The sequence below is a fragment of the Sphaeramia orbicularis genome, chromosome 6 (assembly GCF_902148855.1).
Source record: "Sphaeramia orbicularis chromosome 6, fSphaOr1.1, whole genome shotgun sequence".
NCBI lineage: Eukaryota > Metazoa > Chordata > Actinopteri > Kurtiformes > Apogonidae > Sphaeramia > Sphaeramia orbicularis.
In genome coordinates, this window is record NC_043962.1 from 8,580,670 (window position 1) to 8,598,063 (window position 17,394).

General features: G+C 40.0%; 2 protein-coding genes across 3 annotated transcripts; one reads left to right on the top strand and one right to left on the bottom strand.

Moving 5' to 3' along the window:
- Positions 1–1,126: 1,126 nt before the first annotated feature.
- On the bottom strand, positions 1,127–9,955 carry LOC115420750 (uncharacterized). Its single transcript, XM_030136251.1, has 7 exons — positions 9,782–9,955; positions 7,180–7,287; positions 5,601–5,740; positions 4,017–4,113; positions 2,801–2,925; positions 1,195–1,391; positions 1,127–1,163 (listed from the first exon to the last, which is right to left on the bottom strand). The coding sequence occupies exons 1-6, from the start codon at positions 9,864–9,866 to the stop codon at positions 1,215–1,217; spliced, it is 732 nt and encodes a 243-aa protein (XP_029992111.1). The 5' UTR covers positions 9,867–9,955; the 3' UTR covers positions 1,127–1,163; positions 1,195–1,214.
- A 1,197-nt stretch (positions 9,956–11,152) lies between these two features.
- spata2l (spermatogenesis associated 2-like) lies at positions 11,153–17,186 on the top strand. 2 transcript variants are annotated; one of them, XM_030136575.1, is made up of 4 exons: positions 11,153–11,259; positions 13,352–13,736; positions 14,396–14,683; positions 15,714–17,186. In XM_030136575.1, the coding sequence occupies exons 2-4, from the start codon at positions 13,356–13,358 to the stop codon at positions 16,563–16,565; spliced, it is 1,521 nt and encodes a 506-aa protein (XP_029992435.1). In that variant the 5' UTR covers positions 11,153–11,259; positions 13,352–13,355; the 3' UTR covers positions 16,566–17,186. The 2 variants fall into 2 exon arrangements, with proteins under 2 accessions (XP_029992435.1, XP_029992436.1); XM_030136576.1 differs by lacking the exon at positions 11,153–11,259 and adding an exon at positions 12,880–12,963.
- The last annotated feature ends 208 nt before the right edge of the window (positions 17,187–17,394 follow it).

Below are 17,394 nucleotides of genomic sequence, written 5' to 3' on the forward strand. Positions count from 1 at the left end.
ATTGGTATAATAAAGAAATAAGACACCAAAGAAATCCCATTGGATATGTTTTATGTCAAAAATAATACTAGTTTATTAATGATTCATACATGAAAGAGTTAAATGTATTTCACATCATTTTCAACACTTGGAAAGTCAATTTTAATATCATTACTTCACCTTTTACATTTCTTTCTTGTGCACTTACAAATACAAGACAAATCAAGGATCAGGTTGTCAAAATTCCTCTCACTAGCACCACCAGTGGTTAAAAACCCCACAGATGACCTTTAAGTCCAGGACTGGAGACACATTCGATCACATCAGCCTTTTCTTTTCTGATAGATGTTCAAGTGTCAAATGTGGTGTTCCCTAAATCAGCTGTATCTGCACCTGCGGTATATGGACAAAAAGTCTAACAGGGTCTGGGTCACAAAACAAGAATGACAAATGTCATAATATAGTTTTATATTGGGATAAACATCATATTGATTATTAATATTCATGTTTCTATGTCAAATCATCATGAACAGGACATCTTACAGCTGTAGACATGTGTCCCAATATTTATGTCCATATAGTTTATAAACATCAATATTTCCTTAAAGTTTAATGGGAGGTGTGAAGAAAGTAGATGGTTAGCTGTGGTAGAAGATTATCATTTACAGTCAGAGCACAAAAAATTGAACAAAATCAATGTTGAGAGAAATGAAGTCAAAACCATCTCTGAGGCATTTTAGAAGTGAAGATAACTGAAACCAAACTAACCAATATAATGATATTTATCCCAATATAAAACTATATTATGACATTTGTCATTATTATTTTGTATCCCAGACTCCTATTAGAAAAGAAACACCTGAATTCAACTTGTCCACATACTTTTGGACACATAAGTGAATATTTGTTTTCTTGCCTGTTCCTAGTTGTAGCAGAGACCAAATAGAAAATGAAACAGACACATTGGAATAATTTTAAACACAGTGATGATAGAAGAGTCAGTGACACTCCGGTGTGCATTTCATTTACAGATACCTCAAACACATGCAGAGAAAACAAAACCCAACAATGAGGAAACTGAGAAGTATATACTCAGTCAGATAAAATAACACATGTATGATTGTGCAAAAATAGGGTTGGTAGGAGCAGGTGAATAAAACAAACACACCATGCACATGGTGTGTTGCTGATATGTGGGCGTGTCCCTTTGATGTCTGCAGGACAAGAGTCCAGACCTAGAGGTTCTGGTCCAGAAGGACCGTTTTTAAGTCTTCTGGGCACTTGACAGTGTAGACGGTGTGGGAGGTGCTTCGTCTCTCCACCAGGGCGGCGATGGCCTCGCCCAGGTCCAAGTGGTTCAGGTACCCTGGCGCCATTCGGTCTGGAGTGGCCACGCCTGTGTCGATATTTACCTGCAACAAGGAGAAGGAAGAAGGAAAGGTCAAAGGTCAACAAAAGAACCAGGAACCAACAGGGTCTGTGCAAATCTAATCTAATCTAATCTGATCTAATCTAATCTAATCTAATCTAATCTAATCTAATCTAATCTTATTTTGTCTTATCTTATCTTATCTTATCTTATTGCACCTTAACTTAACTTCCACTGACTTCTTCCTGTTCTTACAATGTGCAGATTATTTAAGGCAGTGTTTACATTTTTTTTCATCAAAAGGTTAAAATCATATGATGTCTTTCTTCGTTGCCCATAAAAACCAACAATTTAAACTTTCAAGACATTCATCCACTATTCTACATCATACAGTTTTGGGACCCTCTTAAAATTTTGCACAACCTCGAATATTAATATGAAATATTTATAAAACTATTTTTTTGTGTTTCTAAAGGTGGTTTCTAAAGGTATTCTTTAACAAGAAACTAATATCCAAACTAAATCATCGTCAGTTTCATCATGTCCTTTGTGTGTTTCATTATCTGAAACATCCAGTTTGGACCTGGATGGAACTGAGCATGTGCAGAAGGATCACGTGGGTTTAATGGACCAATACTGAGCCCAGTTCAATAACGTAACAGTGATTATTAATGGAATAAATCGCAAATGCATGATGGGAACAAAACCTTATGTCCACTACGTTTTGCAGTTACAACCTTTGATTAGTGACAAACGATCTAGTTTAGTTTATTTCATTAGTGACCTTGACCATTGGACTTTGGCCACCATTGACCGCCACTGACCACTGTTGACCACCTTTGACCACTACTGACCACTACTGACCACTATTGACCACTACTGACCATTATTGACCAATATTTACCACCTTTGACCACTACTGACCACTATTGACCACCTTTGACCACTATTGACCACTACTGACCATTATTGACCACCTTTGACCACTACTGACTACTATTGACCACCTTTGACCACTATTGACCACTACTGACCATTATTGACCACCTTTGGCCATTATTGACCACTATTGGCCACCACTGAACATTGGTGTCAAATCTGGAAATGTTTCTTCAAGGTGAAACAACTGAATGATGATGTATTCAGTCAAATGGAGCCATGAGATCATAGTGGCCTTGACCTTTGACCCCCCAAACACAGAGAGTCCATCATGAAGTTCAAATGGACGGACTGTCCCACATGATTCTATCAATGAGTAAAAGATGTGGAAGCATCTGAATGTAACTGACTGACACTGAATGATAGTTTCCTGTAGAACTGTCTACATCTGTCATTCTCCAGTAAAACTCAATGTTTGAATTGAAAACATGCAGGACAGGAGTCCAGACCTAGAGGTTCTGGTCCAGAAGGACCAGGTGTATGAGATGAGACTGACGCCGGTTCCATCCTGACCTGGTTCATTTTGCAGACCACCTCGGGGTATTCCTCTCGTAGCACCTGGCAGAAGGCCAGAGCACTGGCAGCGCCCACTGTCAGGAAACCGGTACCGGGCATCAGCAGTTTCTCACCTGCTCCCCCTGCAGGTGGAACACGGTACAACAGCACATCAACACAAGCTCACAGAGCGGGACAAGGACCAGGGGTTGTCATTGGCAACATCATGCATCTCTTCATGGCATAAAGAGAACCTGTTCATGTTCAAACCACATTAGCTATGACGTTCTGACCTGTGAATGAGTGAATATGGTTTATTATCTGGTTATAGGATGAATGAGGCAGGACTATTGGTCCATGAAGGTCATGTGTTGGAAAATGGCCAATGTGTGGATCTGAGTGAGTTTGACCAAAGTGTTTAGTGTAAATTTACATTTAAAAACTGTCCTTTCACAAGAAATGTAAATAACCTGAATAAATGTGAACAACCTGAAATGTCTTAACAGAGTGGAGCTGAACTACTTCAATTGTGATCCAGAGCATGAGCAAAATGAATCAAAAAAGAACACAGACATCAACCAAAAGAACACAAACATCAACAAAATGAACACAAACATCAACCAGATGAACAAATTGAACTAAATAATCAACAAAAAATCAAGAAAACAAACAAAAATGAACAAAATAATGAACCAAATTAAATAATAAACAAACTGAATAAAAATGACGAAATATTTTGTGCTGTTTTTTTAATAAAACAAGTGGCATCATGTATTCAAACTGGCATTTAAAGGATTAAAATCCTGAAAATGAACATTTGGATGTTTTCAGCAGCGCTGAAGTGGTCGAAGAAATTTATGCAGAAAAAGCAGAAAAAATACTGATATGTGATGATTTTGTAGCAGAGGGTTTAAAAAGCATCATTAGTGTTTAATAAACCTGTAAAAATAAATATTATTAGATTAAGAACATGTCAAAAAGACGCATTCATGATGACATAAACTCTAACACAGACATAATCATCAGCAAATCAACAAAGAAAGCTGATTAAAAAACAGACAAAACTCCAAAATACTTGATGTCCATGAGTGTATGTATAATGAAGTCGATTATGTGGTTTAGACACACACCGTCTGTGTTTATTCTTTTATTGATACAAAATTCATTCATTTTAATGAGTTGTATAATGTGATAATAACTGATGATCAATAACAGTCAAAGGTGGAGGACTCACCAGTGATGAAGGTGTAGGTGTAGTCAGTGTTGTCCTTCACCAGAGGAAAGAAGGCCTTCCACGACACAAATGTACTGTAGAGTAACGTCTCCATGACCTAAAGGTTAAAGGTCACAACTGGAATCAGTTCAATAGAGGAAAAGTCCAACAGTCCCATCAAGTAACAGCACAACGTGAATCGTCTGTAATTGCATTGACTAGATAGTTGAATTATAGGTGATGTGTCATATTTGGTATGAATGTTCCTTGTGTCAGCAGCCTATGGATAGTTCATGGAGTTATAGTGGATATAATTGTGTTTAACCCTTTAAACCCTGAGCCTAAAATGGTTTGTCTGGACTTATTGTCTTATTTTGACCATAAGCTGGTCAGAAAATATACTGTAAGTAAGTCCTTTTTCCCACCTTTCCAGAATCAAATCATCTTTCAAGACCAGATTCATTTAGTTTTCCCTCATGTTGAAGCAATATTACGATTATTTCAATGTCTGATGGAAACTAATTGTTCAGAAGAAAGACCATTTTCACAGCTAAAGAGAATAAGAAAGGAACTGTGAACAATTATGTCTCAAGAAAAAATGTTCTTAGCATCATGTGCATAGAAGGTGTTAAGTTGTGTCGCATATCTTTTAACGACATAATCAACTAGAAGCACTCGGAGAGCGCAGACCTCCGCCAAGGCTGATCAGTGGGCCCCCCCGTGGGCCCCCCCGCCCCCGAATACCACCAAAATTTAATCATTTCTTCCTTATCCCATTTCCAACAAACCCTGAAAATTTCATCCAAATCTGTCCATAACTTTTTGAGTTATGTTGCACACTAACGGACAGACAGACAAACAAACAGACAGACAAACAAACAAACAAACAAACAAACAAACAAACCCTGGCAAAAACATAACCTCCTTGGCGGAGGTAATGATTTTGCGTTTGTGAAATTAAGAAGAAAATATTTAGAGGATAGAGGATTCTCTAATAGAATGTTTGTGATTTTACTACACAGTCTTAGTTATTGAATATTATTAGGGGGGAGAAGGGAGCGGGACTTTTCAGATTCCCCAGAATTCTTGTGGGCGGGGCCTTGTGCTGAATGCTGACTGGTGGAACACAGTTGTGGGGTTCCACAAGTTACGTTTCACCCAGTGATCACAATTATGTAAAAGATGTAAAAAAACAAACAAACAAACAAACAAACAAAAAAATAATATAATGATAAATGTGTAATGTGGAAGCTCTGGTCTGGGTCTGGTCTACTGGTGTAACTGTAAAAATGAATGTGACAAAAATAGTTATTTTACAGTTATGTACATGTACTGTTGTCTATTAACAGAGAATACTGATAAATCACTGGTCCACTGGACTACTGGTCTACTGGTCTACTGGTGTAACTGGTCTACTGAACTACTGGTCCATTGGTCTACAGGTGTAACTGGTCTACTGGATGTCTGGTCTACAGGTGTAACTGGTCTACAAGTGTAACTGGTCCACTAGACTACTGGTCCACTGGTCTACAGGTGTAACTGGACAACTGGACTACTGGTGTAACTGGTGTTACTAATGTAACTGGTGTGGTACTGGGAGCTTACCCAGTGGAGGTCTTTGACGGTCTGGGTGTGAGGCGGTCCTCCCTGCCACCAGCTGAAACCCAGAGAGGAAACCACATCAGTCACCTTCCCCGTGGTCTTCAGCAGGGCCTCCTTCACCTGTTCCGCCCCCTCCTCTGACCCTGGAACAAGAATAGAAATAGAACTCTACTGGTCTGGTGTACTGGTGTACTGGTCTGGTTTACTGGTCTATTGGTCTACTGGTCTGAGAATTGTGTGGGAAAAGAAGAGATACCAACATCCTGGCAGAGAGCCAGAGGGATCCTTATTCCCATGGAAAAGGGTTCATCAGAGATCGGCCAGTTCCGTTAGATCAGCCTTCTCGACGTTGAAGGAGAAATCTTCTTCAGAATGGTCACTCACAGGCTGGCAGGATACCTGCACATAAATCAGGTCTTGGTCTTGGGAACAGCACACCAGCGTGGAACAAGGCCACTCTGTCCCAAAGACACAAGCTTGTGGTGCAGGAAGTACGCTGGCAAGAGGAAGCAGACAGGTGCACAAAAGCCACTGCACAGGTAAAAACAGGGGCAGTGGATGATGTGGGGAGGAAGGAGTAGAAAAGAGGAAGATCTCCTGGCAAGAGCTGTGGGATACAAAGGCATTCAGAGCGAGCTTCATCATCAAGGTCACCTAAGATGTCCTAACATCTCCAAAGAATATTAGCCAATGGTATGGAGAAGACCCCACATGCTCACTCTATCCAACTCCAGCTACACTCAAACACATCCTGGTGGGCAGCAAGACCAGCCTCACCTGAGGCCGGTGCACCTGGAGGCACAACCAGGGGCTAAAGTGTCTGGCAGCAGTGCTGGAAACGTAGCAGATGAGCGTCAATGCCCCTCCACCCACATCGCCTGGTTGGCGAGCCTGGCTCACCACCTCAAGACCAGATGCTGGGCAGTTGAGCAAGGCATGTGATTGGAAGCTGCTGGTAGACTTGGACCAAAAGCTCTGCTTTCCAATGGAGATCACGTCCACCAACCTGCGACCAGACCTGGTTCTATGGTCAGCTTCACTCAGGCACGTCTACATCATTACATTACAGTGCCCTAGGAAGAGCCCAGTACAGGAGGCCTATGAGCACAAGAAGATGAGGTATATGGAGCTTGCCACTGATGCACAACAGCGAGGTTGGAAGTTGAGTCAGACCAGCTGAAGTAATCTGCAGACGATTTGCAGCCACCTAAACATCCAGGGTACTCTGGGAGATGGGAGTGTGTGGGAAGGCCCACCGGCAGGAAATCAAGGACCTCTCCAGAGCTGCTGAGAAGGGGAGTCAGTGGCTGTGGATGAAGAGATAGGACTCCAGCTGGGCTTCAAGTGAGTAAATGGCATCTATGGGGTGAACCTGGGATGCTGGAATCACTGCTGAACCCTCTGGAGGTGTAGTGGGCCTGTCAGTGAAACACTGAAGGAGAAGGGCGCCCAACTGTACAGAGGATGCTCTCACTCACTGGATCATCCCACAGTCTCGGTGGTGTCTCAAGTATGCAAGAAGGGATATAAACATGAGGTCCTATGCAACAGATCTACTGGGCTGGTCTACTGGTCTACTCACCTACGTTTCCTACTAGAGTTGTCAGATTATCTCTGGTGTTTGGAGACACAAATGATTTGAGTTTGTCCAATCGGTTTCCGTCTCTAGAGATCACAGCCACTTTAAAACCTACACAAAAACACAGAACGTTAATCTACGACACAGGCAAACAAACAAACCACCACCTTAAACACAGATCCACACAGATCCACCCTGATCCCTCTCACATGAACACAAACATTCACCACCCGGCCGATGTCGTCCTAATCTGTTTATCAGGGTCATGACAAGGATCAGCTGATGGGAACATTCAGTCCAGTTCAACCAGTTCAATCTACACTGAAATAACATCCAACCCAGTCTGAACCCAGAGGACACTGATGATCATGAGTTTTATCAGAACATCCCCACAGAGTCTGGGTTCAATGCAGGGATCATATTAGTTCAGGTTCCACATTCAGACCAATGTGATCTAAAGTGGATCAGAACCAGTAAAATAAGAACAGTGGTGATACAATTCTGGAGTTTGGAACTAAAATTAGAGCAATTTCTTCAGTATTACATCTCATTAATAACACACCTTGCAGATCACCATGGACCAAAAATACATTGTTAAAGGAGAGTTTGTTAAAGTAAACATTCTCATAATGTAAATTTGTATTTGTCATTATTTATAGGTTATTATGATATTTACTGGTTCTGATCCACTTTAGATCATATTGGTCTGAATGTCGAAAGAGAACTAAAATGAATTTAATATCATTTACTGTTAATTTTTGTATTTCACTAATTCATCTCATGGACCGGATTGTTACCTTTGGCGGCTGGTTTTGGCCCATGGGCCGTATGTTTGACACCCCTGGTTTATTGTGAACCATAATAATGCTCAACTACCTTCTGTCATAATATTTAAAATGCATGAAACTGGGACGAGATTATAGCAATTTGGATTAATTTAATCCATAATTCACATATACCTTTAGTTGGTTAAAGTATAAATCATCGTGACCTTCATTTATTAATTTATTCTGTTATTTTCACACATTATCTTTAAAGAAATGTCATTTTGAAGGGATTTAATATCTTTAATAAACACAGTTTGTTATTACACTGTTGAAAATACAGACACATTTTACGTACATAATATTTATATGAACATTTGCTTCTATTAAAAATATACTTCTTACTTATTTTTATTTTTTGTGTTGAGACAAAATGAACAGTTCCTGATCATGACTCAGTTTTTATGAATAGATACTTTCTGTCATATGTGAGTTAGTTACAGTTAGTTTGAGTTAGTTAACCCTTAAAGACCCAAACAACCACCGTCAACAAACTGTTTAATCCCTGTTGATCCACAAATCTTATCAATACATGTAAATAATTAGTGTAAAATACAGTTATTCATCTTTTCATGGTCATCAGATATGACCCATTTGGACGTTCAGAGGCTCTGTAGTTACTGTGGAAACACTGTCATCTTCTACAATATTGATTCACCAGTAAAACCCATGGAGTTGGATCAATGACAGTGGATTGACACACTGGGTTTATGTTCAATAATAAATAAAATGAATAAAAACAAATAACATGAAAACATAAGCATAAATGCACTGAAATGAAATGGGGGAAAAAAGAATAGAATAAGCAACAAAATGAAAAAAAAAAGCAAAATTGATGAATAAAATGAACAAATATGAATAATAAATCATAGGTAACATGAACAAAATAATCCACAAACTAAACAAAATGAACAAAAAATAATAATATGGGCGACAAAATGAATGAATAATGAATAGATGAAACTAATGATAATGTGCAAAACAATAAGTTCTGTGAACAAAATAAGGTTGTAGATATTTGGTTTATGTACAGTTAATGATAGATTTGACTGAAAAAGTTATTTTTCCTTCAGTTTTTTTTTTTCCCCATATAATAACCTTTCAATTTAATTTAGTTTGAATGAACATCTACATGATGAGTGACTTAAATATAAAAAATACAGGATTTACACTGGAAAAATACAAAATAAAGAGGATAATATTAAAATAAACGGAGATAAATCTATTAGAAAAGGTTAAATGTGGAGAAAAATTAACTTGGAAGTTGCCATAAAAATACATCTATAGATCAATAAGAGTTAAACACATGATGATAATATATAATATACGATGATCTGTTAAAATGCAAATAAATATGATCTCTCCATATTTTTGCAGACATTGTGTTTTGATAGTGATATGTAACTTTACGTGCCGCCTTTTGTTTGGCCCGTTACGCAGACGCATGGACGGATACATGAGATGTGTTTGACAGGACTGTGGAACCTGGAACAAACCAGGAAATAACAACAAGTGACTGATTTTAGCTCAGAATTATGCGCGTGGGTGCGTAAATGTGCGAGGGTTGATGCAAGTTCATACAGTGTCATAAATAGTAGAACAGATATATAAAGTAGAACAATGAACACTAATAAACACAGTAGTTATTGAAGTTTTAGGACTGTAATAATAATAATAATAATAATAATAATAATAATAATAATAATAATAATATTTTCCGTGCGTAACACATATTTCAGTGTCCTCTCCCCAACATTAACCCAGCAGGTGGAGCATCTCACCTTTTTCCAGCAGAGCTTTGACCACTCCGGAGCCCACGGTCCCCGCGCCCCCCAGAACCAGGACCACCCGCTCTGAGTTGGACATGTTGGCTTCAGCTGCACCGGCAGGAGGAGGAGGAAGAGGAGGAGGATGAGGAGGATGGAGCACGAGCTGCTTCTGCACAGCATCCCGCGCGACCCTGAACCCTTTAAACCGGACTCAGGGGCCACAGACCCGCCCTTCTACCGGTGTCACTGGAAGCCACGCCCACAGGTTGACGACCGTGTGCGCATGTCCCTGGACTGGACCAGTACCACTTCAGCTTGGATCATGTCAGAGGGGTCCAAAGGGGGCGGGGGTGATGGTGGGTCAACTTTGGCTTCACGTGGAGGTGATGCTGTCAAAGTGGACGCATAGAGGGTGAAATACCGCCACCTAGTGTCAGGGGTGCGTGCATTTATTTATACTCGACCTGTGTGGTCAGTCACTGACTTCTGTTCTAAATGATCAAATGAACAAACTACAGATTGAAAAAGTATAATTAGAGCTCAGATACCCCGTTAAGGACCCTGGGTTTCACAAATGTTAAATAAAAATGAACAAAACAAGAAATAAATAAACGAAAATGATCTAAACAGCACTAAATAGAAACAAAACAATTAATTCCACATAATGATTTAAAAAAAAAACAAAAAAAAACAGAATGTACATTAAATCCGCAATATTTTCCTTGATTTTTTTTTTAAATTTTTTTTTTTTAGGACTTTTAAGCTTTATCGTCCCAATTTATTTAATTTATTCCAAAATTCATCAAAATATGATTACATGCATAAATTGACTTTGTGTTGATAATACTTAAGGATTACATTAGAATAAATTATATTTGTTCAAGTTCTTAAGGAACCTGAATAACATCTGAATATTTGTACAAAATTAGTGAATAAAAATACACAGAAATTCACATAATGGAAAGTCGGATCAAAGCCACAATCTATATATATATATATATATATATATATATATATATATATATATATATATATATATATATATATATATATATATTTTTTTAAATATAATATTTCGAGATAAAAAAAAAGTTGTAATGTTTTACAAGTCGTTACAAGAATAAACTCACGCTTTTTTGAGACAAGAAGGTGAAGTATTGTTAGAATAAAATTTTAATATTGTGAAGAAAACACTTTATGAGAATATAAGTCAGAATATTTCGAGAAGTTGTATTTTGTCAATTTATTATTATTATTATTATTATTATTATTATTATTATTATTATTATTATTATTATTAAAGAACCCTACAGTATTTCCCCTCTTGTCTCCTCCCGCCCGGAGTGTCTCGGTACTTTACCCAAACGCATCAGTGCCACATGACTATGTTTACTTTACCGTGAGCTGACCGACAGCCGCACGGCGACACTGTGTGGCCCGGAAATGTGTCACCCGGTTTTACTCCAGATCTGAGTCGGTGTCGGGTGAAAGTGAGTAAATATGTGTCAATGTAGAGAATTAGAGAAAACTTAATTTTACTGAAACTGAGTCTGTGTCCGCCATGGCTGCGTCTGTTAGCTTAGCTTAGCATTGGTTAGCTTAGCTCGTCTTCCTGTGAACAGAGTCTGAACTCAAATCACTTTAGCGTTGAGTTGTCTTCGACTTATTTTCTAACATTTCTAGTCAAACATTTCATCAGTCATCAGAGGAAACTCCTGAACCAGAAGGGCGACTATTTTCCAGTATATAGTCTACTTTTGTGTTAAAATGCTGTGCTGTCACTTCCTGGATGTTAGTTTTAACATGGCAGATTGAACAGACCGACCCCATTCTACAAGTTGGTATGTCGCTAAAAACACTGTTCACTCTCAGTGGAAGACAACCACCACATTTATCAACGTTTATTTAGTTGTGTTTTGTTATAAAGTCATGCTATTGAGTTTATGAAATAAGATTAAATCAGAGCACATAAGAAATTTAGTTAAAAAGACTCGGATTTGACGGTAAAGAGTTAGTGAAACTAGCTTGTGAGTGAGATGAAGCTAATGCTAACAATAATTTTATTAGATAACGTCATGTTTTTCTCTTTACTCAAGGTTTCACTTTCGGAATCAATCTGAAAGACGGTAAACTACTTGTTTGGTTTTTGAACAGCTGAACCCTAAACCACCTACTGATGTAAATGTTAAATAAATACCTGTTGATCCATTAATCCTATCACTACATGTAAGTGATTGGTGTCATTTGTTTGTCATCTTTTCATGGTCATCAGATATGACCCATTTGGACGTTCAGAAGCTCTGTAGTGAACGTGTAAACACTGTCATCCTCTACAACATTGATTCACCAGTAAAACTCATGGAGTTGGATCAGTGACAGTGGATGGACACACTGGGTTTATGATATTGAGAAGTTTGCTGAAAATATCAGTTTTTGTCTTTTTGTCTATAATAACCTTTGAATTTACTCCAAGCTCTTATGAAAATATACATGATGTGAATTAAATATAAGAAAATTTTCCCTTAAAAATGCAAAATTCAGTGGACAATATTATAACGAATGATAACTCACCTCGGAAAGGTTACAAGTGTTGATGATTTCATTTTAAAGACACTATAAAACATAATTCTAGGTCTGTAAAAGTTAAACAGTGGTCAGACTACGGTGGAATTTTACTGTAAATGGATTAAATGCAGTAGGTGACATTTCTTTAAGTAATATGTCAAAGTGCAGTTTGACATATTTGTGTTTTTACAACCCTATTCCAAAAACGGTTGGACACATGGTTGGTGTAATGTAAAACAAAACAATACAAAAAAAACCCCAAAAAACAGAATGCACTGATTTGAAAAGCCACACATCCAATAGAACATCCAAACAAATGTCTAAACTGAGATGATGAACCACTGTGAGAAAAGGGGGGGGGGTACCAAAAAGACAATTAAACAGGGAGCTACTGGTATTCAGCAAACCAGAGGTGCTCATGGAGAGCGCATGAACAATTGGAAAAAGTCGAAAATCCAGGCACTCACTTGGTTGGGAAATATACAAAATTTAAAAAGCCTTTCTTTCATTTTTGTATGTAGATCAATTCATAGGGGCTGGAGGAAAAAAAAAACCCCACACCAACGCGTGTCAGCATGAGCCTTCTTCAGGGTGTTGAAGAAGGCAAATTTTCTACACTTTCCACCCAAGTGAGTGCCTGGATTTTTGTCTTTAAAAAAAAAAAAAAGCTGTTGTGAATTCGGTGGTAACATTACATCTCCATAAAGCTGGGATGGAGGCAGCAAAAGGCTGTAAAAGTTGTTTCCATATTATAAAGGACTGATTTGAACCTAAATGGATGGAACAATAAGACACAGAAAAGACAATCTGTAGGTGAATCCATCAGTGCAGGAAAAACAACTTAAAAGAAACAAGAAGATGTAACATATGATACGTTTTCCAGAGTAAATGATTCCTCCATTTCCTCCTCTTGGCATCAGCAGCAGCAAACCTCACATCAAGCTGGTCTCATCTTTTATGAATATTTGCTGAAATATGGAACATGAATACAGTCCATTTCATTCCTGTCCTTTTCAGTTGAATGGAAGTGATGAGTGTCTCTGGGTCCAGATCCGGATCCGGGTCCAGATCCAGAGACCTGCTGAGTGCCTACGACCTCAGTCTGGAGCAGCAGATCCTGGTTGGAGGCTCCAGTCTGCCCTGTGGGGATGAGGAGCTGTGGAAACAGGCCGAGGAGCTGCTGGAGGATGGAGACGCTCAGGACACCCACTGCCTGGGTCTGGATCCACTTGCCGTGATGGAGGAGTCGCTTAAAGGGGCGGAGACAGCAGCAGGTAGTGGTGGACGGCGAGTTAAACCCAGAGCTGGTCTGCAGGGACTGGCCAAAGCCTTCGAGGTTCTGGAGTTGGCAGCTCTGAACCTGTACCTGGGCCCCTGGAGGGAGGAGTACAAGGTGGTGAAGGTCAGTGGAGGGTATAGATAGATAGATAGATAGATAGATAGCTTTATTGTCTGTTCTGAGTAAAAACAGAAATTCCTCTTGTCACGGCTGTAAGACAAAGTTTAAAAACCACACTCGGGCGTTAAAAACACCCCAAACATCAAAAACACAGTATAACAGATAAAAACAAATAAAACACATACAATTACTACAACAGTCTGTTTTGTATTGTTAAGAGCAGCTGTTGCAGAGGGGATGAAAGATTTTTGGTTGATGTCTTTTCTGGCCAGTGGGGTTCTGTAACCTCTGCATCATGGCAGCAGCATGAAGGAGGGGTGGAGGGGATGGGAGGGGTCCTCAGTGATGAGGGTGTCTTACTGGCCTGATTTATTATTCGGTAGAATTTTGTTTTGTATTTCATGGTGAAAAAGTTGAACCAGGTTGAGATGTTATAGGTGAGGATGGATTCAATGAGTGATTTCTAATACATGAACCTAAAGGCTTTATACTGCAGCTTTTGTCTAATGTTGTTGTATTAACGGAGCTCAGATGTCAAACTAATGTGTCTGTAATTGTGCGTATTAACCCTGCTGTGACTGAGTGGGTGGAGTGGACTTAAACACACTCTGCTGTTCCCCTTCGGTTGGATTCAATCCTGTTCCCTCTGCTCCGTCCTCCAGATGTATTCTGGGATGTTCACCCACCTCATCAGACCCGTGTTCTCGGTGCAGCAGATCCACCACCTGTTCAGCCTGCTGGGATACCAGCCCTGCACAGCGCACCCACAGCAGCTCCGCCTCCAGCCTGCCTCCACTTCCTCCTCCGACCACTTCCTCCGCTGGTCCTGTGCCTTCTTCCTGGCCCGCTGTGAGTGTCGCCTCCTGCTGGCGGCTCTGGGGAGTCACGGTGGTGAAGCCCAGTGGGAGCTGAGTTTGGTGAGAGAGAGACGGAGAGGACACAGCGTCCAGGTACAAACACAGTGAGACGACGGACGTGACAATGACGAACATGACATCATGACTGTCCATGTGTCCAAACCCACATTAATGATCTCCAACCCGAAGCAGAACCAGTTTGGACGCTGTAACCCTTTTACAACGGTCATGTCTCTGACGCTACATTTTGCACTTTACAGCATTCAAATGACCGTAACTCCTGAACTGTTGCACTATTCACAAAATCGGAAAGCTGAAGTTTTGAGCTTCTGAGCTGCTATATAACTCTGTACTTTGGAGGCCTGTGTTTCCTGTAGGGGAGGGGTGGAAATGGGAGGAGGAGAAAGTAGCAGACGGAGCTGGATAGATGACAACAGGTGGTAAAAGAGACACATTAATTTTAGCAGGGTTTAAGCAGTGTTTTAGCGGAAAATTCATGTAAATATGTGCATATAATAGTGATGGTGCTGTTTTGGAGTGTTCCACTAGTGTGTTTTGGTGTGTTTTTGTTGGGTTTTGCTTTTTTTCTCTCTGTATTTTTGTGGTTTGTATGGTTCATTGATAGTTGTATTTTATCTGTAAATATATAAGTGTATGTATATTTCTATATATATGTAAATCTATATGCAGATCTATCCAGGGCATAAAGAGATGCAGTGTCTGTATTTGAATCGGATGATGGATGTTTTTGTCAGTGAAATGAGCAGCTCTGTCTACAACTGGACAGAAAGTGAACACAGACTATCACACAGGATCAAAATGACTAGAAAGAACTAAAAATAAGACGAACATGGACACAGAATGATCTAGACAAAGTCAAATATTTGAACACATGGAAAATAGTTGAAAGTTTATTTCTATAATCTCATATAGTTTCATTAAGAACATTTACAGATGTTTTTTTTTTTTTACAATAAATTGATAAAAATGTGATTTTTAATTTTATTATAAGACGTTTTAATCATTTATTCCATATAATTATAATTAATGGACACATACTGTGAGTCTTGTCTCTGCGTTCACCTTTACAATGACAGACTTCATTGTGTCGATGTCTCTGCAGGTTGCCCTTGACAATGCTAAGAAGACTCTGATGGTGCCATTTGATGGTGAAAGTGACATGGATCTGTACACCGACGACCAGGTCAACGGGGGTCACGAGGAGGCAGGCGTTCCTGAAGACCAGGATCCCCGCTCTTTAACGTGGACTCCTGAGAGCCACACCCCCGCCATCAAAGCTAACAGCAACAGGACGCCGTCCTCGCCATCAGCGTCCATAGAACACATCTACAGATCTGCGCTAAAGACCTCACTGCTTGACTCCGCCTCTGGTACGACGTTCAGCCGCCGGCCTCTGGGAGAGGTGGCGTCCAACAGGGCGGACGCGGAGTCGAGCTGTTCATACACCAGCGGTTCATGGTTCTTGAAGGATGGGGCCGAGGTGGATCACGCCTGCAGCTGTCTCCAGTCTTGTGAGATTCTCTACCACTGCACTGACTGCAACACCTTCCACAACTTCACCTGTGCCTTGTTAGAACCCTGTCGTGCCAACGGCCACCATGCGGTGTATGTCGACAAAACAGCGGAGAAGATGAAAGAATTAACAGTCGGCGGCAGTGCAGCGTCCATCCCCATGGCCTACCACGACTGCTGCGATCCCGCTCACCCTGACCCAGGTCATCTGTGCTTCTCCTGCCGTGTCTTCCACTCTGAGTCCTGCACCGACGCCAAACTGTGCCAAAGCCAATGCCACCGCATCACAACCCTGGGAACCTGCTCCTTTGGGACGCGATGTTGGGGAAAACCTTGTGTTCTGTGCAGATACTGTGGAAAAGAATACTGTAAAGACTGTTGGTTCCGGAACCCCATCAACTGCACCTGTGGGCGAACCTTCGACCAGTCGTCCTCCGTGTAATCTTGACAACCAGTGCTGCACTAATGAGGATCATTTAACAAAGTCGCCTTAAAATGCCTTAAATCTGCGCAGAACAAGCCAAAGTCAATCAGAACCTGTGACTCCGCCTCCACAGAGGAGGGTGGAGGGTTAAAGGTTAAAGGGATTGTGGGAGTTTTAGATGACGGTCAGAGATGCTTTAATCAAACACCATCACTGAAGGTTTTAACACCTAGAGCTGTTTGATCTAAATGTACATTTACACACTTGTCTGATGGACAAACACAAAAATGAAAACAAACACACATAAACCAGACAGTGGAGGTGTGGCCAATCCAGTTAAATGGTAGTTTGCATAAAATAACAGATATTCTAAAAACAGCTGTAAATAGTGTGATAGAACTGACTCTGACCGTCATCTACTGCCCCCCCCCCATTAGAGCCTTTAATTCAGTATTACATGTTTTTTTTTAACTCAGTTACTCATTATTCACTTCATAGCCACAGTTTTGTTTTGTTTTTTAAAGCTGTTGATATTGTTACTGTTTGTGTCTTGAATGAAATTTGGTGCAAAAGCACAATGAATTCAGTTCAAACTATTTGTTGTGTCTGTGAACACTGAAGTAAAAATGGGTCAAAGTGGATGGAGTTGAATGTGTTTGATTCATAAAATGAGGAGAATCCATACATTCACAGTTAAACCGACATAATCATACCTCAGCCTATTTTTACAGATTTACTCTAATCCACAGCTTTGTTTTAAATATGTGTGTTTTCCAGATGAAGCATCCACTCATTGACTCATTAATCAGTCAAATGGAGACAGAACCGTGGACTTAAACCTAAGACC